The sequence below is a fragment of the Struthio camelus genome, chromosome 1 (genome assembly GCF_040807025.1).
Source record: "Struthio camelus isolate bStrCam1 chromosome 1, bStrCam1.hap1, whole genome shotgun sequence".
Classification (NCBI taxonomy): Eukaryota; Metazoa; Chordata; class Aves; order Struthioniformes; family Struthionidae; genus Struthio; species Struthio camelus.
In genome coordinates, this window is record NC_090942.1 from 121,785,587 (window position 1) to 121,811,561 (window position 25,975).

General features: G+C 43.0%; 3 protein-coding genes and 1 long non-coding RNA gene across 10 annotated transcripts in view; 2 read left to right on the forward strand and 2 right to left on the reverse strand.

Annotated features, from left to right (window-relative positions):
• Positions 1 to 788: 788 nt before the first annotated feature.
• On the reverse strand, positions 789 to 11,428 carry SETD4 (SET domain containing 4). 7 transcript variants are annotated; one of them, XM_068913462.1, is made up of 12 exons: positions 11,293 to 11,421; positions 10,030 to 10,132; positions 9,480 to 9,575; positions 8,979 to 9,016; positions 7,313 to 7,401; positions 6,485 to 6,629; positions 6,200 to 6,382; positions 5,212 to 5,386; positions 4,443 to 4,524; positions 4,013 to 4,093; positions 2,818 to 2,941; positions 789 to 2,086 (listed from the first exon to the last, which is right to left on the reverse strand). In XM_068913462.1, the coding sequence occupies exons 2-12, from the start codon at positions 10,097 to 10,099 to the stop codon at positions 1,952 to 1,954; spliced, it is 1,218 nt and encodes a 405-aa protein (XP_068769563.1). In that variant the 5' UTR covers positions 10,100 to 10,132; positions 11,293 to 11,421; the 3' UTR covers positions 789 to 1,951. The 7 variants fall into 7 exon arrangements, with proteins under 7 accessions (XP_068769563.1, XP_068769553.1, XP_068769531.1 ...); XM_068913452.1 differs by lacking the exon at positions 11,293 to 11,421 and adding an exon at positions 10,826 to 11,201; XM_068913430.1 differs by having other exon boundaries at positions 6,200 to 6,629; positions 11,293 to 11,428.
• LOC104139438 (carbonyl reductase [NADPH] 1) lies at positions 11,362 to 17,268 on the forward strand. The gene is made up of 4 exons (XM_068913484.1): positions 11,362 to 11,496; positions 12,584 to 12,903; positions 14,593 to 14,700; positions 15,967 to 17,268. Exons 2-4 carry the CDS (start codon positions 12,618 to 12,620, stop codon positions 16,401 to 16,403), a joined length of 831 nt encoding a protein of 276 aa, XP_068769585.1. The 5' UTR covers positions 11,362 to 11,496; positions 12,584 to 12,617; the 3' UTR covers positions 16,404 to 17,268.
• LOC138061595 (uncharacterized) lies at positions 17,173 to 23,716 on the reverse strand. The gene is made up of 2 exons (XR_011135453.1): positions 23,283 to 23,716; positions 17,173 to 22,623 (listed from the first exon to the last, which is right to left on the reverse strand). It is a non-coding gene; the product is annotated as an uncharacterized lncRNA (long non-coding RNA).
• A 323-nt stretch (positions 23,717 to 24,039) lies between these two features.
• DOP1B (DOP1 leucine zipper like protein B) overlaps positions 24,040 to 25,975 on the forward strand; it is a 57,912-nt gene continuing 55,976 nt past the window's right edge. Inside the window, exon 1 of the mRNA XM_068913505.1 lies at positions 24,040 to 24,179. The gene's annotated coding sequence lies outside the window, so the exon portion shown is untranslated. The remainder of the gene's footprint in view (positions 24,180 to 25,975) is intronic.

The window sequence follows — 25,975 nt, forward strand, 5'->3', positions numbered from 1 at the left end:
CCAGTTCCTTTTCCAACCCATTCACCCTGCCCTCTGCTCTGATACGTAGAGTAACCACTGTCAGCATGTCTGCATGAGCCATACAGACAGCCTGAGACTACAAAAGAATCTCAGTGCACTAGGGTAAACAAGGTGGAAAATAGCTTATTTTCAGAACTTCTGAGGATATGAGACTAGCATCTCAAAATCGAGAACTTGTCTTTCATGGCACGGAAACTGAGTAACAGCAAACAGCTATAATTCTCTTTTCCCTCAGCATTTTGAACTAAAACTAATATATCCTTACAGGGAAGGAAAAGCCCTTTTCAGAGTTCCAGGATCTGGAAACGTGAAGGGACAGAAAGAAAACCAAAAAGGGAGATAAGCTGAAGAGCTTCCACATGCCTCAAAGCAATGGCATGAGATACTGGCACTGGACTGGGATACTGGTGAGATGCAGAAGCAACTTCTGGAGATGATGCACACATAGATAATTTGCTTTAAAAAATGTTTCACATGTTCACGTAGTCTTATACACTCAGTAACTACATTTTAGGAGCAGCAGTTAACACAGGAAAGCTATCCAGATACACTTCCTGTCCCAAATTGATCAATGGAGAAAAAAAAAAAAATAGGGAAAAGCTTCAGAATCCTCAAATCCAAATAAGTTTCCACAGTAACATTCTTGTTTACTAGGTACCAGAGAAAATCAGAAATTGTATTTGTGCTTGAATATTTCTTACCAGTTTTATCTTGCTGCGCTTTTTTCTTTAAATGATGTCATGACCTAAAATGCTCTCACTGCTGTATACAATTCCATTTTTTATTAATAAAAGCAGATATAGTCATAAAAAATGAACCAATATATTTATAAAAACAACCGGTCTTTAAAAGCACATTTCTTGAAAAAAGCTAAAAATATGAATGAAAAATTCTGTCAAATTTGATACTCCATACAACAGAAAATAATCACAACACGAGCACCACTAAAAATAAAGTTTATAAAGTATAAATAAGAGTCCTGCTCTGAATGTGCTTTGGAGAAGCCTCCGTCTTTGCCACCTAAAGGCCCCTGCTTTAGGCAGAACTAGATACTGAAGGGCAGCTCATGAGACTATCCCCTTCTCAACAGGATAAGAATGTTTCTCAGTGTGATTACCAGAACAGAAATAGAACAAATTGCCAGGTGATCAAAATACAAGCAAGAAACAGTTCAAAATGATGCATCATTTCAGTTCACGTTCTGAGCACGAGGAGTCAGAACACAGACAAGTGAATCTAGAGAGAGCTTTGAGCAAAGGAGGGAAATTCATACTTGATGGTGATTGAAGCCCAAATCTTCAATAACAGTCTGTTCAAGAAACACTTGGGCTGAAACTGAGAAACAGATGTATTGGGTTCACAATAGGACTGACTAACCTCTGATCTAGTGCACACCTACTGCTCCAGCAATGAACAGACACCAAGTGAACTGCTAAATCTCAGGGACACATACAGATGCCAGGAAAAAGGTACAGATCAGCGAAGGGCAGATAAAAGCAGCTCTGCCCTTTCCCCTCTTTGACACGTGCCAGAGATCAAACACACACTGAGGAGTATCTGACTGACTTCATGATCCATGCTGTAGACCACTGAGAGCTGTACACTGTAGGACTGCGGGAGCTCACAATCCTGGGGGCTGCTCAAATTACCCTAGAAGGTGTTTTGCTCACAGCAGCCATGATTTGGATGAGATGTAAGGAAAGCCACCTCTGCTCCTCCCTACCCTTTGGGCAACCCTTTGTATTACTGGAGAAGTTCAGTAAAAAACAGAGTAAGACTCCATATCCCACATGACCTGTAAAAAAAACTAAGCATATTATGAGGACGTTCTACATTATTCTTTGTTGCTTAAGTCCATTAAAAACAGTCGAGCCAGACAGATCCATGGCAAATGAGATCCAAGCAGCTGCAGCTATCAGTTCCAGACGGGTCAAGCTGTTGCTGTTTCCAAATTGCACAGAATCTCTGCTGATTTTTGTAGAATCTTCAGTTCTTCCAAGCGTAGTATTTCTACCAAAGCCAGGTTGGTTTTAAGGTTCTCTTTGTCCCTTTTCAACTGGGAAATCTGAAGTTAATAAAACTGGTAAGAAATTACTTAAAATTCAGATTATTTAATACAGGACATGAACAGACAATTCTGGAAAGCTAATTTGTGTTAAAGATTCTGTGCAACCATGTTCGCCACCTGGTTCGGCTCACGCTCTGTGCACACATGTGCTTCCTTTGCCAAAAAAAATATTTTCATAACCCTTTTCAATGATAGCTATCCAGCCTGGCATCATGTACACAAGTTTTTTGCCAAAATTCAGAAAGGAAGGAGAGATTGTTTTAAGAGAGCTGTTACCTGGTCTGGCAGATCTTCCTTAGAGTCTAAGACTGGCTGACAAGGGCAGTTCATTTGGCTTGACTAGCTCTAATGAGCACAGCCTTCACCTTCTGCAACAAGTGCACCCACAGTAGGTCTGCACTATCTTCTGTTTCCACGTTATGTAAGTCCACGTTCTCTTCTAAGAGGTTAACCTCAACAAATGCATTCACATAGCGGGCAAAGGAAGGCTAAACACTTTTAGCCTGTTACAGGGCTTTGGATAAGTTTTGTAACATGATTCCTTTTTCTGCTGCAGCTTCAAATTCTGCTGAGCAATTTAGTGATGCTAGTTACTCTGGTAAACAAATCTTATATCTCCCCAGCGAAGTCAATACCCTCTCCTCATTCTGTTCTGACCCCTGAAAATTACACTACCGTACATTTACGCTAGGAGAGAAAGGGCTACTTTGTTCTACTAACCAAATTACCTGGAGAAGGGCTTGCTGTGTCTCTTCTATTAAAAAAAGGCATATTTTTTCTGCTACATTCAAAGCCCGCTCTTCGTTTCTGGCTGAAATTACATCACCAAGCAGCGCTCTCTTCCAGCAAGTACTAGAACCAAAACATTTGAACAACACACAATCATTTGCTATATTCCTCAACTGAACAATAAACCAATGGCTATGCTAAGACCTAACATCATTGTCATAAGGCAAGTAAGGTTAACATACATTAAAAAGGCACACAGCGTTCAGATATCAACCTGATAACGTAAGGAAAAGAGAAGAGAGATTTAATGGTCTGCAGCAGCGGTTCCAAACTTTGCTGGGATGACACTCCTTCCACTCCCACCCCTTCAGCCAAGACCGCAGTCTGCACTTAGGCCAATTCTTCTGGGCCTTACTGCTCTGCCACGCTTCCCCCAACTTCACCACCACCTTAGCATGGAGTAAAAGTTAATCACATTCAGTTAGAATTTCTTAGCACGGCTTCTGCTAAACTTCACCTCGCATAATGACACACTTCATGGGCTTTAAACCAGTGTCAGAGGGGTTTAGTTGTAGATCTTAAAATCAACTTATTCCACTCAGCAATGAATCTTCAAAGCATAGATGGTCATCCAAATTAAAACGATGCGAAAACATTTTTTTAAAATTTATTATTATAAACAATGTTCAGGTAACCACTTTCTATCAATACTGGTTGAGGCAAATTTGTCATTTGGAATAAATGATCAAAACTGTACTGAGAATCACTGCAAATGAACTTCAGTAACATATTTAGCCCTAAAATTTCAGAAGCACTCTCTGGAACACACGCCTCAGAGAAATCAAGCAGGATTAACAGCATTTACAAGTCCCTCAAGCCAACATAAAAATGGTCTGGAGTCTGAACGTTCCAGAGTAATATCCAGTTCTTGAAATAGAGATGGAAAACAATAGTGTATGCCTGCTGTTTAAAACAGGAAATAAAAGACCAAAGCAACAAGTAGGCCATGACATTACATTATATACTCTCTTTGGCCCATCTTCTTTGCCTCTCTCACTTGTAGTCAATGAGATTGTCACAGAAGAAGATCCAAAACAATTATCACAGTACCTCATACATGCAGGCAGGAAAGAATGAGCAAAGGAAAATGAAACATGCACATTTTCTAAATATTTATAGAGGACTGAAACTTACAATTCATCTTCTCCAAGACTTAGTAATTTGAGGGCTGTAAGGAGTCTCCAAGATGGTCCATCCCATCCAAAGGTCAAGTTTCTAAAAAAATCAGAATTAACAATAAGCAGTAAGTATATGTGATCTTTCACAGCATGACAACCATGTCCCTGACAAGTGTCATTGAAGAAATAGTTTCTGGTCTTAGGGAATATAGGATTCCCAAACTCCCCTTATTCTGTTGCTATCCACAGCTAGGAGACAGATTGGACCTTGAAGCCTATCTTAAGCTTTGATACTGGCATTTACCACTTGTATGCTCCTCCCCAAACAGCAAGTTTTTTGTTTGTTAAAAACCAGGTAATTATTTTATGCTGGATTTTGACAATAGAAGCAAAATCTGACTCCCAGAAAAAGTGAAATGAAAGCCCACACTGAACCAGAAACCTACTCTAAAAAATCATGATCCTTTAGAATGGAAAGTTTCGCATTTCTCTGGCTGTCCAGTGGTGGAAAATATCTGAGGAGAGTATCTGCACAAAAACACATTTTAAAAATTTAAATAAACGCTATGCAGGAGAAACCACAATCTTCAACTCTGAAATAACCATGTTTTCCAAGTGCCTACAGGACAACAATCAAAAACTGCTACATTTGAGTGAACTCCAATATAATCAAAAATTAATTTGAAAAGTGCTCATTGCATCTCAAAAGCGATCAGCAATCTGTAGGATTGCATCCTTTCAACAGAAACCCTGACTCAAACTGAAGCTGATGAAAAACTGTCAGTAACTTCAATTATCGAGGCCCCGGGGCTTCAATCTTGAAGCCAATGATACAGTCTAAGATATCCATTTGGAAGCCTTACATAAACGCTGAGTAAGAATCACAATTTTACGACAGGCAAAGTTACCAAAGAACACTTTCAATTAGAAATCTCCAGTCTCTAAGTTCTGTGTAGCTCAAAGCGGTATCAAGCACTATTCCACTTCTTGGAATTGCACAGATTTTGATGTTACTAAAAATAAATATCACAATGCCTTAATATGCATCATGCATATGTGCACTGGGCATATAAACGCAAGTGTGTGAACTTCTTCACTATCCTTTAATTATTCCTTTTACCCAGATCTGCTTTTGAAGAGATACAGCATTAACATGCTCCGACACTACTCTCCACTGTTCTACCTTTCAATGTCAAGATAATCTATAAATCCAACCTGATGAGACATAAACACTGCTGTGTGGGTTATCAACGGCAACAAATCCATATTCTAGGAGGAGTCGCTGGTTATCATGAGGCCCATAGCAGATAAACACTTCTTCGTATTTCTTGCACTGTGAATCTGTCCTAATTTCATACCTTTTGGTCTGCTCATTAAATGCAGCCTCTACCTTTGAGAAATTAAAAATAAGATATTTTACTTTATGGTAGGAAGAGAGGGAAAAAAAAGGAATCAGATCTTGAACATTAAAGACCAACAGTATTGATCTCTTCTCTAACACTATAACAAAAGGATGCAAACAACTAGTGTTGCAGATGTCTGAACAGGCAACTGATTTGATGGATTCCACACCAGGATTACCCTATAAATACTAATATGAAGAACAAATACCAAAACCTTAGTCTGCAAGATGCACTACCCACCCTGTAGACAGACACCACAGAGCTACAAATAAAGATGGCCTCATGCACAGCTGGCCACTTCCGTGCTATCCCAGCTCTGTGCTGCCACACAGTCCTCGTCATGAGGTGCAACTGCTCTATACATGGCATTCTCCTCAGACTGCACGGGACCGGCTCTGAACCCAGAGACAAAGGCACTATGCAAGTCTTTAGACTTGTTGTAGGAGCTGAGCCTTTTGGGAGAGCACAGCAGGGCTATTTACAAGTGGTTCTTCCCAGTAGCTACACCGGAGCAAATCTCACCCAGCCATTGTGTGTCCTCCCAATACCTCTGCCTCACTATGTGAACTAAAACGTTGCAATCATTACGATTCAACTGTCCCAGGCTGAATAACAAGTTCCAGGGTATATACAAACTGTGCAGACTCAGCCTGCTGGTGTTCCCCAGATAGACAATTTCCCCACTCTGCCATCTCTCACTGAACTCCAGACACTCTTAATCGGTCACATACAACACATACCGTACTGAATTAGTGCATTTACAAATAAAGAAGTTAAGTGATCTATTTTTAGTCTCTTACCTGAACATTTGGGCTGTGGTTTAGCAGATCTAAATATGGTGCCAAAGCATAAACATCTGGCTCAAGAGAGAAACATGCCTTCTGTGAATGTTTCATGTACACCGTTCTGGTATTAATAGTGCACCAAGCCCACTCCAGGGCACTGTAGTTAAAAAGAGCCTCTGTGTTCTCAACAAACAATGGCTGCAGGGAAGAGAAAAAAGCCTTCGAAGACACGTACAACTCACGGACCACTGTTCTCTGCTCCTGAGCTTTCTTTCTTAAAGGTTCAGGAAGAAGGCTTACTACATCTTGCTCCAAACACACAGGGCAAGTGTATGTCTTGGGTAAAACATCGAGATACGGCTTCCACAGAGATTTCTCACCAGCATGCTTCTCTGCTATTAAAAACGTGCAGAGTGCTATCAAAGGAGATACAGGAGGCTTCCATCTATGAAAAAATAAAATTATCAACACAACAGATACACAGAGGTAAGATAGGAAATGGCTGCAATAATATGTTCTCTCTCTTCTAGTACTTTTAAATGTAATAAATAGCTTCTATTTAAATTTCTTTGCAATTCATCTCCAGGTCCTTGTGACGGATTCAAAGGGGCTTTTGAGTCCATTTTATTGAGAGACTACAAAAATTGGCTTTTAGGAGCAATTTCAGGTTTACATTTGAGTTTTTGGTAAGGTTTTTTTAAGACACAAAACAAGTACTCAATGTCCAGTACGGGCCTTTGTTCTGAACCTTCTAAAAGGCTGTGTTCACGTGAGTGCTTTTTAACCTCATTTTATTCCCTTCTCTTATTGAAGCCTATTCAAAGAATCCCAAGAAATCATGAATAACTGGCTGAAGTCACTTTCATCCAAGCTGGCTTTAGGGGCAGGCCAACTTCAAGCCTGGACCACCTGCCTAGCTAAATGGGACTGCTCTGTGTCCAAATCTTTCTTATCTGGACATTCCACTCACATGAAAGACCACAAGAAAGATTCCTACAGGTTAGAGTCTGCAGTTTAAAATCCTACTACCACTTAATACGATTCATCTACTAATGAGCAACCCACAGAAAAGGCCAGCTGAGAAAGTCTTGTTTTCCTTTCTTGCCATAAATGTCACTTTTCACTTACTTTTTAATGTATTCTCCTAAGCAGCTAGTAAGTACAGTGCCTGTGGTAAGTAAGCATTTTTCAGGCAATGAGATAACCAGTTCCCCTGCCTGTGAGGTGAAAAAAAAAAAAAAAAACAAATAAACACACACAGACACACACATGCACAAAGAATAGTAAAGGTCAAGTGTAAATGACTCTTCTAGTAGGTGATTTCTGAAAGCAGAAACATTCCCCAGAGAATACTAATGTCAGGAAGCAAAAGGATGTGATGTCATTGATGGAAGCCGTCCTGGTTTTAAGACAGTCACAGTCCAGGGAAGGAGATGACTGTAGTCGATATGAACTGTTGCTGGTAGAGAGTTACCCTTACCCGTTCACAGAGAGTTTGGTGCCTGGCTGCTCAGCACCCTCACCTTCTTTGCACTGAGATATACTGTAGATTAGATCTTACAAAGACCTGGACTTCTATCAGCACAGCAGCACGCAAAACACATATTTAAGGCCACGTTTACCCTATCGTTGTTCGCCAAGCCTACGTCTGTGTAAACCTGCCTTCCTGCCAGGCTTGAGCCACATGTGTCCAGCCTCATAGGAAGAGGGCACAGATCAAGTCAATACCTTTCCCTTCCCATTCTACACCTGAGTTTCCCTGCCTGGCTCAGGCCCAATTAAGCCTAGCTCGCGTTTCACTCACTCCAGACTCCTAGCCTTGAAGATAACCGGAGCCTCTGGCTTCCTGCTACTGGCTCAGACCCTGAGCCAGCATAAGAACATACACTACTCTGCACATCCACTGCCTCTCCTTCCTAACTCTTGCTACAGTCTCTTCTCTACAAAAGGCTCAGGGCCTGGATTACATCACATTATATTAGTATTTAATATACCACTCTCACACCAGTTAGGAAACTTTTCTGACAAGCCTATCCTCTGAAGGCATTTTGCAGTCAAGAGTTCAGACTTTCTGTGCCAATATCTGAAGGGCAAGGTACTTTTTCTCATTCCTCTTCTCTGCTGGGAATGTTTAAGGAATCATGTTTTTATCAGCTAGTCTGCCAAGAAAGAAGAGGGACAGCAAGGAGACGTTAAAGGAGTGGTTTCACATTATGGCTAAGTTAATCTAAAAGCCAAATGCTCCTTAAAGGGCCTGTCCCTTTTGTCCATCTCCACCCCTAATATCCCACTCCTCCTTTTGTACCAGTACTGCTCTGACCAAGGGGAGCCATTTCAAAGAGCAAAGTTAGCAAAGCTAATCAATTTTTTTAAGAGAGTTTTCTGCTATTTTAGTTCCCCAATGCAACTTACCACAAAGATGAAGTGACTACTACGGCCAGCCCAAAAGAAGCTGTGGGAGACTACAGCTGAAGGAGAAGGCACACAGGAGGAAAGGGGCCTGCTCCTTCCGGTATCAGCTAGCCACTGATTGCCTTAAACCGCAGCAAGGAACTGCACAATAAATCGCTGTAGAGGAGGACAGGAGTGACTTCATCCAGTAAGTCCTCAGGGCACTTCGGACATCATTTTACAGTTTAAGACTACACTGCAAATTCTGGTATTAGGCTAGAAACTGCATCCATCATAGGGACCCCAAAGACCTTGCCTGGACTTTTAAGCTTTCCTTGTTGCAAAGGCCATTACATCCCAGAGAGCTCAGAGGAGCTCTTGCGTAAGAATCAACATCACCAACCTGAAGGGCTTTTGTTGTCATCAGTCCTCTTCCCGTATCTGAAGCAGAAACAAAGAGGATGCTTATAGTAAAATACAGAAGACTACAGTAAACCGCAGTAAATTAACGTGCCCGCAAGGCAAAACTCTAGAAGAACATACATATCTCTTACAAATCATAAAAGCCACTTATGAAAGGTTCTTAAATGTCAGTAGCATAGCATAGTTTTCAAAACCTCAATTTCTACACGGAATTCTGCACAGCTCCGCATATGTTTGGTAGCAGATTGTCATATAAAGATACTCTTGGATAAAGCTTCAGTATAAGAAACAGTTTACAGAACTTCAAGCCTCCACATACACTCATATCCATTAAATGATATTCCTGTGCATTTGCTAGAAGTCCTTGAAGGAGTAACAGTACCTACAGACAGCCAAGTGTATGATTTAAAACAAAAGTAGAAATCTAACATCTTTAGAAGAATCAGCAATATATACCACCACTAAATAATTAAAACCTTACCCCAGAACTCTGCTGGCCTTAAATTACTGTCTTCAAATCCTCTGTCTTTCAGCCACTTCTTAAGTGTAATATATTCCAGCTTGTGACTACAGTTGACTTAAAAATTTAAAAAAAAAGGTGAATTAATGCTATAAAATATCATTCTAATGAAAAGCAAAATAAATTGAAAAACGTTACTGTATGTCCAGAAAAAAGGTGTTTTGGACATTTTAGCGTAACACAATAGGACAGTAAAAAAGGCTACCCTCTCATCAGCTTGCCAAGTGCTGGACCTCTGGAAAGTGGGAGCTCTCAGAATTCTAGGCGTTATTCAGCACATTCCAAGCCCAAAGAACTTAAGAAGTATGTAGTACTTTCCATTAGTCAGAAAACAGAGCTCACAACACTCACCATGCTCTGACTGGGACTGTAAATTAACGACAGAATCTCTGTACAGAAAAAGCTAACATGTACAAATGTCATCTTCAGAACACAAAGGTGTTTTGACAAATATGCACCTGGACAAACAATTGGTTATTTTATTATTTAGCATTACTTCCATGGATTATACCTCCATCCATAAAACTCTGCAAGCGTTTTCTTCTTCTCCTTCGACCTGTCCGACCTCTGTTTTTCTTCATATTAAGAAACAAATTCTGCCTTATTTAGACAACCTGATTTAAAAAAGAAAAAAAGTTGCCTTAAAAGGTTTCGTGTTCTTTTCACCTAGTGCACCTTTTTTATCTCAATTAGAGAAATAAGAGCACTACCTATTTAATATGTTATTAAGCATATTGCTCTTTAGAGGTTAGAAATTATGCTATAAGCAAACCTCTAAAACGAGGGTGAATGATGGGGATGAGGGACGAGAGGAAGGCTTTATCTCCAGCTGTCATTTGACCAAGGTACAGCCATAGTCTTCTACAGAAAAAGGGATACTGCTATTTATGTACACAGAATGAAAGCATTTTTCAAACAGAAAATGTGCCTGTACATGTGTTTTTGAAAATCAACTGACACATACAGCCTCTGCAGTTTACTCGTTCTAACAAGAATAGCAGAACGGAGATACCTAATCATCTACACGTGAAACAACAATTTTATGCCACATACACACAATCATAAAATCCACCGTCATACGCCACCATCACACTACACTTCAGGTAGTCAACAATTACTCACGTTCATTCAACGCACATAATAAACAAACTGCATCAGCCTTACTGGTTGTAGTTTAGGCTGTAACGGAAGTGTGTGTTTAATTCCCCCCTGCCAACAGCACCGACTGAATTTCAGAACAGCAGCGTTCGCTTGAAACGAGAGCTATCTGAAGAGTCCAGCAAAGACAGCGACACCAGCATACTCACTTCTGCTTCCAAGGCAAAACCTCTACAAGCTGCGAGCGCGCCTGAGGATGCATGCCAATTCTCCAGGAAGAGAGGCAAACCTCTCTTCAGGAGAGAGGCTGCTCTTTTAACAAAATCTTTCTTTCCAGCTCGACCTAACTCCTGCTTGCCGGTTACAGGTTTGAGAGATCCGCGTGTGTGGGCAAAAGAGAGAAACTGCACCAGAAAACGCGGTGTTTTACCACCACGTGATCAGGCCTCTCCCTGCATTCCCGGCCTTCCAGACAAACCCCGAGCTGCTGAACTGAAACAAACACTGCTGTGGAGCCATTCGTTGCCCCCCTCGCAAAAGCGCCACCAGAAACTCCCCTTCTCCTGGGCGCAGCCAGCAGCGGCACGGCGGCTCCCGGCTGCCTCCCGGGCTGAAATGGTGGCAGGGTAGACGGAGGGGGGGCCGGAGACCCCGGCTCCCCCCTGCGCTGGCCCACCTGGCGGACAGGACGAAGCAGCCGCCGCTCCCGACCGTTACCCGCCGCCGATCGTTGCCCGCCCACCCGCCCGCCCGGCTCGCGGCGCCGCGGGAGGCGGGGACTCGCCCGGCGCCATCTTAGGCGCGCTCGCCCTGCCCCGCGGCGCTGTGCGGGACTGAGGAACAAGCAGGGGAAGCTCCACTGCGCCACGCCACGCTGCAGGTGGGTCGGAGAGTGCTGGCTGCCCCGTCGAGCTTGGCACCCGCCTCCTCTCTCCTCGCAGGTCCTTGCCGCCCGTTGCAGTGCGGGGGGGCAGGGAAGGAGGTGGATCGCCCGGTAATGGCCGCCCGTCAACCGGCCGGGATCGGCCCGCGGGCAAGCGGAGCCCCGTCTGGAGTCGGGTTTAATCTTGGCTTGCGGCCTGGCTTTGGGTTCCCGTTAAGAAGAAAAATCAGTCCCGGGGAGCTGCTAGGGGGTAAAGCGTGCCGATTTGCAACGAAGCGGGGATTTTATGGCGAACCAGAAGGGTGGCTGCGGGCCCTGGTGAAATCAGCCTGTTTGTGAGGCCTTGTAGCCTTTACGTGTGTGTTTTTAGCAGCTGCTTAAGACTTCTTTCTCGCTAGATGTCTGCAGGTGGTTAATTACAAGCTAATTTGGAGGGGAAAAGGGAATTCAGTCAAAAGTGAGCAAAACAGTGTTTTACACTTGTTTTTATGGGGGGAATACAGCTTCTTTAAGTGTGCTGCGTATGCAAGAAAAACAGCAATTTTCTCAAGTATGCATTCTATCTAAAGCATAATGTGTTAAACAGAAAGAACATTGTAGCCAATGCATGGACCACTGTTGCTCTCTAAAAACGCTAAAACTAATCCCTCTACCTGGCACTTCAGGGTCAAGCCTCTCCGCTGCTTTTCTGAGCCCTTTTTTTTTTTTTTTTTTAACTCTGATGGCGTCAGTGCTTGAACTGAACTAGCTGAATATCCTGGAAAGAACGAAATGGCCTTTCTGCAAGGTGTATCTGCAGAAGAGCTTTTCCTATTAAAAGTTAACTGAGTGTTTCAGGTGCTTAGGCGGTGATTTTTACCCGGTCAGTGGCTGGGCTTTCTTCAAAACATGGACAAAAACATGTATTTCTTTCGTGACGCTCTAAGGTACTTTAGTAAGTTAGAGTTAGTGTATATTCTATTATGTGTTTACTTAATTCAAAATGGAATTCTAAATAGGACTTTTAAGAAAAACACTTTAATCTGTTTACAAATATCCATCTTCGTCTATCCCAAGGTGTAATTTTCTTCTTTTCCATTTGCAGTTAGTATAATTTTGGCATACGCTCGGAGAAAACAATGTCTAGCATCCCAGTGGCTGTGGTGACGGGAGCCAACAAAGGAATTGGATTCGCAATTGTGCGGGCTCTATGCAAGCAGTTCCCAGGAGATGTATACTTGACAGCCCGAGACCCTGGACGTGGCCAGGAAGCAGTGGCTAAGCTGCAGAAGGAAGGGCTGCATCCTCTCTTCCACCAGTTGGATATCGATGATCTGCAGAGCATCAAAGCTCTCCGGGACTTCCTACAGGAGAAATACGGAGGGCTGAATGTGCTGGTTAACAATGCAGGGATTGCTTTCAAAGGTAGGAGGCTGATTGTCTGGAAAGGTCTTACGTGCTATAAAGTTACACGGAGAAAGATAGTAGATGCATCAAGGAATTTATGAAGCTTCTTGTACGGGGCTTTTGTGCTAATGACATGCTGCCTTTTTGGCTGGCCAAGTTGCTTACCTCCTCAAGCATAGCAAGAGGGCAAGGTGAAATGGCTCTTTCTTTAGCATCTGATGGGCCAACTGTGCATGTAAAGATCATGGTCTAGGCTTTATCTCAGGTTTAAATGCAAGCTAGTGTTCTGCAACCTCTGATGCAACACCCATTGCTTCAAGAGAGTAGACAAGTCAGTAATTAAAGTTGTGTTCCTACTGCAAAGCACAGCTAGATTAAATACTGAATGACCTGTTATTGCTTCTCTTTTGAGTTGATGCAGGCCTGGGATATGTCCAGACAAGTGGAGACCTGCCTAATCTATGTAGATGCATGCCACTGCACAGGTTGAGCCTGTAGCAGATGGAAGAGGAATGCTGTCACTTTAACTCTTACTTTACCCTCATAATGGAGGAGGTTTAGCATATGGCTTTATTACTGAACCAGATTGTCAGCTGATGGCACGTCCTACCCACCTTTTGGTGGTGGCAAGCTGTCAGTGCTGTCTTGTGAAATCATACACTTATGGTGCAGTTCTGTGGTCTATTTACGCTGACCTTGGTCAGCTCCCTTCTTTTTCCTAGCTGCTAATTCCCACTCTTTCCCTTGTGTCAGCACAGATCTGTCAGTTCAGGAGGATGATTTATGAGACGTACTTACTGGTGGCTTTTTGTGCGTGTGTTTTTTTTTTTTCCTTCTCCTTCAGACTGCGCTAAATCTTACCTTTGCATTCTTTATTCTGCTTTTACAATGCCTGTTGCAATTCTACACTGCCCTGGCCCCCGAGTCTCAGCTGACAATCCAGTAGACATGACAACATGCAAGTCAGGATGAGGAAGCAGTTGTCTGCCCTGGTTTACGTTAATACCAGGGTAGTCTAACTTCTGCAGCTTCAGAAGCAGCATCCTAGGTTTAGGATGTTCTTCCCTTCTGATTCCCCCCAACAGAGGCAGTGTGGCTGCAAAGTGCTCCATTGTGCACCTAGGAGGAGAACGCACTGCCAAGATTACTTGGCTATGGCAGTGGCTACCTGAACTCTGAACGCTGGGTATGAGTAGGTACAGGAAAGGCATTAGGCAGGGTGAGGCAGCATATCCTATGAGAGCAGTCTTTCCTCATCCTAGCCACATAAAAGGCAGAACATAAACAGCCCATGAGTCTGCAAATGACTCTTCAGTGTTACGATATGCTCTCCTGAGGCAAAGTTAAAATCTTCAGCTAAGGAGAGGTGAAAACATCATTGCCCCATTATTAAAATAATTTTGCATAGCTAGATATTTTCTTTAAAAAGAATGCTAGTGTTTGTGATGTTGCATTTTTTTCTTCCATGTGCAATTTTAATTGCTCAATTAAAATGTCGGTTTCCCAGTTATTGAAAAAATAGAAGGTTTCCCAGTTATTGAAAAAATAGAAGGTTTCCCAGTTATTGAAAAAATAGACGGTACTAAGATAAACTTCTGTTTTTCAGTAGTTCTGTAACTTCTTTTCAAACAGTAGTATAACTCTGTTTTGTGTGTGTGTTTTTTTTTTTTTTTTCCTCCTTCCCTCACTGCCACCTCTTATAAAAAGTTCTCGACACCACTCCATTTGCAGTCCAAGCAGAGGTTACACTCAAGACAAACTTTTTTGGAACCAGGAATGTTTGCACAGAATTGTTGCCTCTTGTGAAGCCTTATGGTAAGTGTAACATAACATGTAGAGAAAGAGTTCTATGTGAATTTTACTGTTCATTAAATGGCAAAATCCTGTCCTGTCCTGTCTGAGAAGTACACTGCCCCAAAGCAGGAGGAGTATACCTTGCTGCATTGTAGGTGATAGAATAGAGATAGCTTGTGGGCTTTCTTGTCCCAAATGTTCTTTCTTGTATGTATTTAAATCTGCTTTCTGTCCAGTCCCATTCTTCTGTTATGGACTGGAGTGGAATTCTTATGGCACTCTTAAGAAGAAATGGAGAACTTACCCATGTTCTTTCCATGACGTCTGCCTACATAAAGGGTTCTTCCTTAAAAAAGGACGTTTTGAGGATACAGCTAGCATAAGGAAGTATCTAAAAATGGAATGTTTCAGCTGAGTTTGATGTGATGTGTTTGTGCTTGCAACTACTGAAGAAACATTCTCCACAGGCTTGTTGGTCTGTCTCTATCTAGAGTCCCGGCTTCTGCTTTGTATCCAGTATTTACAAATATTGAGAGATGTAGTTATAAACGGCATTTGAAGATTACCATCACTTTAAGTTACCATGCTTAGGTGATGTTCGAAGGAACTGGAGGAAAACGCTTCACCAAAAGTGATAAATAGAGTGGAGGAGACCAGGATCAAAAAAGATAGACATAAATAATAAAAAGGTGTTAGCAACATGCAAATAGTCTGTAGTTATCAGGCTACTGTCCTGCACAGAATGCTCCTGTTCCCCTAATCTTGGGAGCACTGAAAGTGCCATAGAATACTGCTGGCATATCACAGATAATTTGAAAGAGGGATATTTGGATCAAACACCTACATTAAATCTCAGGGTTGGGGTTTTCTTTGTTTTTAATACAAGTATTTTCAAGACTTGTGATGAACAGATCTTTGCATGGATATATAAAAATAAGTGTTTACTGCTATAAGTATAGTCTATATTAATGTTTAAGTACATCGAGGTTTTTAAGAAAAATGCCTGTAGGTTGTAACAAGCTATTTCATGGAAGCATACCCTAAGTTTGACAGAGAGCTTCTGCAGGTTCACACCTTAAATTACGCTTTATGATGGAATTTGCTGGAAACATTTGACATTGAGTTAACTGTGATCTTCCAGAGGGTCTGCAAAACAACCCACATGAAATGTTGTATGGGTATTCACCTAAGTAGTGAATACATAATTGTACAACATGCTCACTTCAATGTTTGGGCTTGTTTAGTGTGTGTAAAAGTAATTAATTAGTCTCTGTTTTCTTTTACCAGGCAGAGTGGTGAATGTCTCTAGTATGGTAAGTAGCTCAGCTCTGGCAGGCTGCAGCCAAGAACTTCAGCAAATGTTTCGCAGCAACACGATCACTGAGGAAGAGTTAGTGAAACTCATGACAAAATTTGTGGAAGATACCAAGAAGGGCGTGCATGAGAAGGAGGGTTGGCCAAATACTGCCTATGGGGTATCCAAAATTGGTGTCACGGTCTTGTCCAGGATTCAAGCCCGGATGATAAACGAGAAGAGAAAAGGTGACCACATCCTTCTCAATGCCTGCTGTCCCGGATGGGTGAGAACGGACATGGCAGGTCCTAAAGCCACTAAATCACCAGACGAAGGGGCTGAAACCCCAGTTTACTTAGCCCTTTTGCCTGCTGATGCTGATGGTCCTCATGGCCAGTTTCTCAGTAACAAAACTGTTCGAACCTGGTGAGCTTATGTATATGGCAAAACACAAGTGGTAACATGACTATGGCTCAGACTGCCCTGACAGGGCGTTTACCCAGAACAGTCTCATCCTGTCCCCAGCAGCACCAGAGTCCGTTCTCATTACAGTGAGGGTTACAGTTATGGTACTTCTCCAGGATCATGTGTACATTAGGGCACACCTGCCAGCACACAGCAATGTCCATTGGCCTCCACACACCATTAGCCATGTTGCCAGAAATGGGATTTGTTGGGTGTTCCAGCCCAGATGATGTGAATTAATGTGGTGTTACCCTAACGTAGAGGTACTTGACCTTGTTTTACCTGAATTTACTCTTAATTAAGTCATTGCCAGCCCTTTTCTCGCTCTCTTTGAAACAGCCTAACTCTGATGTGGAGCTGGGATGAAGAGGCAGATGCCTTACCTTTTTTCAGTGCAGTAAATCCCTTTCTGGGGATATTTGCTTTTGGGGGTTTTAGGTTTTTTTAATGTTGGAGGTTTCTTGCTTTGTTTTTTCAGCTACAGTCTGACCAGTTTGGGGGTAGGTTAATAAGACAGGAACAGGATCACTGCTGTACAGAGCTTCCTTACTAGTATTACAAAATTGAATCAGGTGATAATAAAACTAGTAATGACTTACCATTAACAGGAAAAATTAATCTGTTGACTTTATCAATGTCTATATTAACATGCTTATCAATAAATGATTACTTACTGGTTTGTATTTGTACAACTGGCTTATCCTGATACTAAAAATGTATAATGTATGTTTGAAAGTATATCTACATTCTCTGCACCCAGATTTGTTGCTGGAATGTGTAATGTTCAGAATATATGAAGAGAAAATAAAATACAGAACTGATTTACCAGACTATTCTATAGGACTTCCAGTTCATTTATTGCACAGCCAGAAGTTTCTGTATTAAAAACCTGGTTTAAGTGCTGTCCATGTAGTAGAGAAAGTGAATTGTGAATGTTACAGGGTAGGAGTGAAACACGTAAATATTACAGTAACCAAAACAAGTAGTCCGAGCAAAATCACAAGTAGGGAAAGCAATGACATGGAGAACACCAAATTTGTTTTTAGTTTTAAATTTCAGCTATTGCATTTCAAACCTTAACCTTGAAAGGTTACCAGAGCACTTCAAGTGCCGCCCCCCCCCCCCCCCCCCCCCCCAGGTAGGAGGCCAGGTATATGTCTGTACCTTTGTGGAACACTAGTGAAATCAAAGCATCTTTCTGTATACCTCTGTAATAGTTCAACCTTGCAAAGCATTAAACATTTTGTGACCAGGCAGAAAAAAGATTTTAAAACTCCACCATATTTGTACACACTCGCAAGCTAGGGCTTGTAGGGCTTGGAGCCTGCTTGGCAGGGTACATAGCCTAAATGTGTATAGGCCCACATCTGCATGGGATTTCTGACGGTATTGGAGGACAAGTTAAATTGGTTGTAGTCCTGCACCATTTTAAGAGCTTGCTGACCCATCCAGCCTGTGACAAGCTGTAGTACAGCAGAGTTCAAAACTAATGTCCTGGCCTGCAGTGTTGCCACCCCCAGGTCGCAGATCACAAGCTTAGCAAGTGCAAGGAAGGTGGTTTATAAATTCTGAGGGTTCTTTGTTGTTCCTTCCTGTCATTGGACCTGGCTGTGCCTTGCTTTCAGATTTTTAATCTAAAAACACTGAGGCTGAAGAGAAAGTCTTATCCTTTTTTGTCTCTCTTTTTATGAAAACTGACGTGATACGTAAGTGCAAGGCAGGGGGATCATTAACTAGCCTAGGGCTTTAGCTGAAAGCTCTGGAGGCAGAGCTCCAAGGCAGGGTGGCCAGATAGCCCCCACACTGTGGGGTGCTGCTGCTGGGGGCAGGAGCCACACAGGTTTCAGTCACTGCCAGGCTATTATAACCACGCAGCTCTTTCTCCACTGCAGCCTGACAGCCAGCAGGGAAGCCATGGTGGGCGCTCCACTGCAGTGTGCCATCTTCCCTGTCAGGGTGAGGCACCTGCAGCGCTGTCTTCTACAAGAGGAGGCTGCTACCCTCTTCCTTGTGCTATGAGATAGTGAAGGAGCAGGAAACAATTGCCTACAAATCTGTCATTTTGATAAAAGGCATGTTAATTCTTAACCAAGAGTCAACAGATGATGCCAGAGTGGTGTGGTCAACTGGGTTTTTCATTGGCTTCCCCGGTACAGTTTGTGTTCAGGGAAGCGTTAGACCAAAAGGGATTGGACATAATACATATTTTTCAGTTATCAGCACAGAACAAAAGTGTGATTATTAGTTGGTCTTTTAAGGATACAGAAGCTATTATTTTTATTAAGATGGAAGAATTGCCATGTGAGTCCTGCCCCATAGCTAGTCTGAGAGGAGGATGAGTGCTGCCCTGGAGCTCTCACATTAATCTATTATCCATGAAGAAAAAAATCTCGTATTGAGGCCTGAAGTTTAAGGGCAACAGATCAATTACAAAATCCATATATAAAGCTTTTTATGCATTTTATGCATTTACTACAAGTAGACTGCCTACATTATCATAGCTCCAAAAGCAAACCAGTTAATATAGCAACTTGACTCTTGTTCTGATGTACAACAGAAAGGAAATTGCTTTTGCTATGCTCTTTTATTTGTAGTTACTGGTATCTTGGCAAAATAAAACTTGGCTGTTCTGATTTAGTAATAGTTTGTATACACTTTTAAAAGATGTAATCCAACAGTGGAAAATCAAATCTAGTTCTTCATATTTGAAACACTGTTTGAGTCGTTACGTTTCAAAAGCTGTGTGCCCTTCTAGTCAGGATATACAAACTTTCCAACTGAACCCCAATCCAGACTTGCATAGGGGCACAGATCAGACTGCAAGACTCCAGGTAAATTTAATGTACCTGGAGAGTATCCATCATCAAATGCAAATCAGTTTCAAAGTATCCCCTATGCTCTATGCTGCATATTATATGTTTGAAAGTTTTACAAAACGTATTTCTCAAACTCTTATATTGAGCCTTTTCATCGTTCTTGTTCTTTGTTAAATCCACTTTAAGCTGCTTCAGGGAAAGGAAGAAAAGTGGAAGATGATGGCTAAGCAGTTGCCATCAAATTCAGGGGTGTCGTTTCTCATGGTGCAGTTGAGGATAATAGAGAGTTTTTTTCAGATATGGACAGAAAGAGGAACACGGGACAGATGTTTTACTTTACACAACCTTTGCAGTTGAATGATGCAGTACTAGAGGAAGGAGAAGCAGCTCTGTGGATGTAACCTCAGCAGCAGGAGATGACAATAGATGCGTCACAGAACTGAGAAGATGCAGAAAATACTGGCTGTTCACAGGACCAGTCAGGTGATCAGGAGGGAGCTTATGTGGGAGAAGCACAGCCCCCTGTGATGGTGGTAAGAGGGCTGTGTCCTGGGAACGACACTGGGACTGGGCATGGCACACTTCCAGGGGACGGCTGTTTGCTGAGAGCAGAAGGTAGAGAACAGGCTGTACAGAGTGCGTGGCAGGCAGGCTGGATCTTTGCACAGGGCTTGCATTGTTCAGCCATATGTTTTTGTTTTGTTTTGTTTTGTTTTTTAAAGCTGCCTCCCTGCTTCTCTCTCACGTCCATTATGTCTGAAGTGTTTTGTTGCTTTCAGATTCTGGCACACTCACAGAATGGGTATTGTATAAAGTTTACAGATTAGGAAAGGAATGAAGTAATAACAGTCTATTCTACTGTGTAAAACCTTTACAGATGATTTACTGCTTTTCTTTTTAGAGGGGTGTTACTACCATTTTTACTTTGGAATTTATTAGCCAAAGAAAATGTATAGCAATGCAGTCATTGTGGTGACATGAGAAAATAAAGGAACTGGGATTCACAATTGTGAGAGCTCAGTGAAGGCAGTTTCTTCGAGATACCACAGCTTGCGCAGGATGTAGTCAGGCATCAGCAGCAAAACTTTGGGAATGGAAGCTGTACCTGCTTCTGCATCAGTTGGATATAAACAGTGTGCAGGGCATCTGGGGCTTTCTGAAGGAGAAGTACAGAGGTCTGAGTGTGCCGGTTAACAATGCAAAGGACATTTTCAAAAGATGTAATATATTGGCTGTTCTGCAGAGCTTTGCTTTAGAAAGCCAGTGATCGAAAGGTAGGGGGGCAAGCAGTAAGAAAACTGGCCTGCTCTAAAACTTCCAGCATTTAAAGTGGATTGGAGCCAGATGATTTTTATCTGGGTCCCCTGCAATGCTGACCACTGTAGTGTGGACCAGGCTTTTGTAGCCATATGGTTCCAACAGTAAAGAGTGCAGCACAGTGTAGTGCAGTGCATTCATTTTTTAAAACTGCACTGCGCAAATGCCTAGAGGGCCTGAGGTCAACTTAACTAAAATATGAAGCGAACGTAGATAGAAAATTTAAGGAAACAAGTTGTTAATCTATTTCATTGTTTTCCTACATGAATAAAGAAGATGACAAGAACTCTGAGAATTTAGTTACATCTATAGATAATTTTAATTGAACCCAACACGTAACAGTAGTGTGACCCAACATATAGGCAGTGTCCTGACTTCTAATGCTGTGGAGTTCCTCTCACTTGAAAAAATGTGTCAAGAATATTAGGTAATACGTGCTACTCAGTCTTATTTGAAACATTTAAATGCAGAATATAACTGAAACTCCAATCTCACATCCGCATACATTTTTTTTAGCTTTTAATCTTAAATAATGAAAAAAGAGTAGGAGAGAGAATGATATTTTAATAGAATTTTTTTCAGTTTTCCTTTTTATTCTGGAAAGACTTTACTTCATTTTGGAGCTGACAGTAAATGAAACTGCCAGTTGGACAAAGTTAGTTGGACAAAGTTCTAGTCTTGGAGGCCAGTTTTTATGGTCTACAAACTGCTTCACAAGGTTAGCTATTCATAGCACTTATATCTGAATGAATAGTACTCAAATGAAACTTCATATTTACCACTTCGGAATTTTGTTATCTTTTCTTTGGACCCTGCTCACTGATCTTGACTAGAGTGGTAGTTACTCAGCCCTCTTAAAATCTTATCCTGGCTATTTTCAGGTAGGTACCCACCTGCTCGGACACCCTGAACCGATTGATGGGCATCATCTAGTTTGTTTGCTTGGAATTATACAGTATTTAGGGGACATACAGTAGTAGTGGCTCTGGTTTTATTTATATATGAATTGGTTTTGACTCTCCTATAGAGGTAAAATACAGAAAGCAAGCAACTTGTTAAAAACCTCTGTAAATAATATAAATGCTGTGCAGTTTCATGGTAGAAATGTGGCATTTGAAATCATAAGGGATATTCTAAAAAGATTTGACAAGTGATATACCATTGTAATAGATAAAATAGACTTTTCCCGTATGAAACAGATTTATATCAACATAACATGAAAGGTGATGTGAACATCCATTAGATCGTAACGTAGCCAGGCCATCTCCGGAGGTGACTGCACGAATAAATCTTACTACTTGATCCAACTCCAAGGGCCAGGATGTCCTTGGAACCCTGGCATTGCTGCAATGGTGCATGCAACAAACGGAGTTACTGTCCTGATACCAAGTCCTGAACGCTTAGTGTGACAGGCATGCTTTGAATTAGCATAACTTGTGATGCAAAAAGCAACATTATGAGTTATTTTTGAAATGATTTATCCAGGAGCAGATTCATGAGCCCCAGAGCTAAGGAAGTTGATTGATCTGGAGGTTGGTTGGTTTTGGTGCATGTTTTGAACAAAGCTTCCCAACAGTTTGAGAGCTTCAGTGGTCTCTCCCACCAGGAGAGTCTCCAGTGCCTACTATCAGCTGACGTGATGCTGCCTCTCTTCCCTCCGTGGGAGACTGGTAGGATCTGTCTCTTCTACCTGACTACCTAGTTCTTTGAAATTCTAAAAGACGTCCGTCGTGTTGGAAAGTTGGCAAATAGATCGAAAAGTTAGGTGGAAATCATAACGAGATGAATATAGTTATGCATCCATATACAACTGGTGCAGTCAAATAATAAAAACTTTGCAAGAGGAAAAAGAACTTTTAAAAAGAGAGCAAACCCTCAGAAATTAATTTAAAAAATATCTTAAGCAACCTGCTATATTTTAGGACATGCACATCATTTGTTAAAGACACCATCAAGAATCTGAGTTCTTTGCTCTTGTCTTCACATCTTGTTTCCATTCTTCTGAGGCGTGCATGAGGTAGTCTAACTGCCACTAACAGTAGCTTTTATTTGCTAGAAGAACAACATGACAAATTATATTAATAAATCTGGCTTGGAAGGGAAAAGACAGGTGATCTCAAGAAAATAAGAGAGTATATTAACATAAAATTTATTGGAGATCGTTGATGAAACAGTATCCATCATAACTTCAAAAGCCACATTCTATTCTCTCATCTTGAGTAACCAAACACCTGGATTTTCTTTGACTCTTTCAGCCACCTTGAACTACCAGAGCTGACTACAAGCAACAAAAAAAAAAAAAGAAAAAGCTGAAGGTATGTAAATTACTAAGCCTCTCTACTTCAAGACATATTTCATCCCACAGTGTATAAATTCTTGTCTGGCAAGATAACTTACTTTACTTTTTCATGGGTATTTTGCTAGTTTCTTTTCCTCCCTGAGAGTACGAAAAGTTTAACATACCGTTAACTTTCTTTCAAGCCTTTGGAAAAGAAAACTGAGGGCTTCTTATATTTGACTTGAGCGTTTTTTAAATTTGACAATTGAAACTGTGAAAGCTGCGTCTACAAAATTTGTCAAAAGTACCTCACGCCTGAAACCAACTGGAACAAAAGGAAAATAAATATGCCTTTACTGACCTCAGTAAAATGGAAATACTGAAACATGCTTTGCCAGGATGAGCAGAAAAAACGTCCTTGTTTTCCACTTACGCACAAGGATGCACAGAGGCGTGGTAGCCGACAGGACGTCTCGGAAGCTTTAGCGCTCTCGGGAACGAGCTAGCGGTTACGGGGTCACGACGGAGAAGGCTCCTTGCCAGGGCCGGCCGACAGTAATCCACATACCGCTGCTGATCCCTCCTCCCAGTAGCCTCTCGTTTGGAAAGCGGCTTCATTTTATCAACTTTGGAAACTACAGAGGTGGTACTGGGGCTCTAGCTCAGAGCCGACGTTCCCTAGGGGACCAGTAAAGCAGGAAGCGGCTTCCCCAGCAGATGGCTGGGATGCTACGAAGCGTTGCCTGGCACCCGGCAAAGCCCTGCGAGGACCCGGACGCCCCAGTCGCCCCCCGGCCCGTAGCGGGGGCCACCTGGGCTGGCTGGGCTGGGCCGGGCCGGGCCGGGCCGCGGCCTGGCGCCCAGCAGCCCGCGGGGGGCCTGCGGCAGCCGCAGAAACGACTCGCAGCCCGACCAGCCGCACTGCCCGGCCCCCGCGCACCGCCGCCAGGTGGCGCACCGCCCCCGGGCAAGCCGTTGGGCTGTACCATTGTCCCGCGGGGCGTCGCGGATAATCCGGCGTTCCCCCCCGCCCCCGCCGGCGCTGGCAGCTTCTCCTCGCGCCTCGGCAGCGGAGGAAGAAGACAGGGGTCGCCGTTGCGCTGGAGCACCCTCCTCGCTTGTGGTCTAGTCTCTTCCACCCACCGCGCCCGCCCGCCCTATGTCAATGGTATCGGCCGGCCGCCGACTGCGGCGCAGCCCCAGCTGAGCGGGCGGGGCGCTCTGCGCCCTCCTGTTGCTATAGCGACTGCGGAGTGCCGCCCCGCCCCGCCCCGGGACACGTCGCCGCGGAGCCGCCGCCGCTGCGGGAGGTCGGTGGGGCCCTTCTCAGGTATGCGGGTGCGCGCGCGGCAGGGCACGCGCGGGTATCTGGGCCGTTACCCGCCTGCGGCCGTTGGGGGCTCCCGCCCGGGCGGGGAGGGCTGCGGGGGCTGCGGCGCCGGGGCCCGGCCCGCTCAGGAAACCCGTCTTGTCATCGCCGCCCCTGGGGCCGGCGCAGCGTGAGCAGCCCGCGCTGCAGGTGAGCCTGGAAAGGGGCTGTGACGAAGCCGCGGCGGGCCTCGTCGTGAGGCGGCTGGTGCGCGGCGGCCCCCGCCGGGGCGGCAGCGGCGGCCGGCTCCGAGGGAGCCTTTGCTCTCGGTCGTCGGGGCCTCCTGACGCGGGGCTGCGTCGCCCCTGCGGCCCCGCCGAGGCGCAGCCGTCGCCTATCTGCAGGCTTTGGCGGAGGTTACCTGCGATAGGCGTAGCAGCGGAGAAAGGCGACGTCTCTCCTGATCAGCAACAAAACATCCGTCTCTCACTAAGCTATCCTCAAACCCTACTGAAAGTTCCTGAGTAACTATTAGTGTCTCAATTTCCTAACGACATTTGTGACTTAACGCGTTTGAAGAGGCTTCTGACGGTCACTGGCAAATGCCTTTTTTTTTTTTAAGATACAAATATGATCTGTTAACCATATTGTAATTATTAGATTTTTTCAAAACTTGCTGATATACCTGTATAATGTGTATTGATGTTCGTGTACCTAAACCATTAAAATCCATCACAGCTCTTCTGGAGAAGAAACCACTGTTCACCCACCTTTTCACAGCAAAGTGCAAAGCAAGTGTCTTAAGAAATGAATCAACCACATTGCTTTCTTTCCATTGAAATGTTATTAGATTTTTGTTTCCTTGAATGGTACATTCTGTTTTGTTTTCCTGAGAGACAGCAAAAACAAAAACTGGGGATGTACTTGCCAGATAAAGAAAACTTACTGCCAGGTATCTAATTAGATCTTATATAAGCAGATCAGGTTTTAATGCCATGAGAATGCTTTAGGATATGATTTTCATAGAGTGTTCAGAGCATCTAGGTGCTGTTGGTAGTTTGATTATTTCCTGTTGTCTAAGTGGATTCACACAGATATGCTTTGTTCACAAATTAAAAAGTTTGTTGTGCTCTGTCAGCAAAGCGCCTAACTGATCTGGACAAATCTCTCATTTAAAAAAGTGGCAATGCTCTTGACCTGGCAGAGAGCTATTAGGATGCTTCCTAGCTCGTGCCTTCTTCTAAGGCAAATGAATACAATCAAATAGTCCAATGATTGAGGTCTTCATGTGAGATGAGGGAAACAAGAGTTCAATTTTTGTCCTTCCTGCTTCAGGGCAATATCTATATTGGATTAGTATTTATTTCACTGACAGTATAGTGCAAATTTGTCACTTTGTTAGGTTTTATAGGAGGGTTGGCTTTTTTCTTTCTTTCTTTTTTATGTTTACTGAAGCAAGGATATCTCTATCCCAGATGAATGGTCTATTTTGCAAGCTAGCGCTTTTTTTTAAACGCACTCTGTGCTGTGAAGTACTCCATACATCTTGGTAAGAACAGAAAGTTTTGAAATATTTACTGTGGCACCAAAAAAACCTCCAAAACAATACATACAATGCCATCAGGGCTAGGCTGTTTTTTTTAATCAATGTGCTTTTCTTCATAGGGGTGGGTATAGCCTGGACAACATCCAGTGGTTATATCAGCAATGACTGAGCCCTGCAATCAGGGAATGCAGAGATGGCTTAAAGCTGCCTTTAAATTCATTCCCTTTTTTGGCTGCACCCAGCATTTTCCTGTCTCAGAGAATTCGCTACT

Coding starts and splice junctions, on each gene's coding strand:
- SETD4 (XM_068913430.1), bottom strand. CDS start 10,099: ATGAAGAAAAACAGAGGTCGGACAGGTCGAAGGAGAAGAAGAAAACGC. Junction 7,402..8,978: donor TGACAACAAAAGCCCTTCAG/GTTGGTGATGTT, acceptor TTCACCTCACAG/GCAGGGGAACTGGTTATCTC. Junction 2,087..2,817: donor CACAGCAAGCCCTTCTCCAG/GTAATTTGGTTA, acceptor TATTAACTTCAG/ATTTCCCAGTTGAAAAGGGA.
- LOC104139438 (XM_068913484.1), top strand. CDS start 12,618: ATGTCTAGCATCCCAGTGGCTGTGGTGACGGGAGCCAACAAAGGAATT. Junction 12,904..14,592: donor TGCAGGGATTGCTTTCAAAG/GTAGGAGGCTGA, acceptor TCTTATAAAAAG/TTCTCGACACCACTCCATTT. Junction 14,701..15,966: donor GCCTCTTGTGAAGCCTTATG/GTAAGTGTAACA, acceptor TTCTTTTACCAG/GCAGAGTGGTGAATGTCTCT.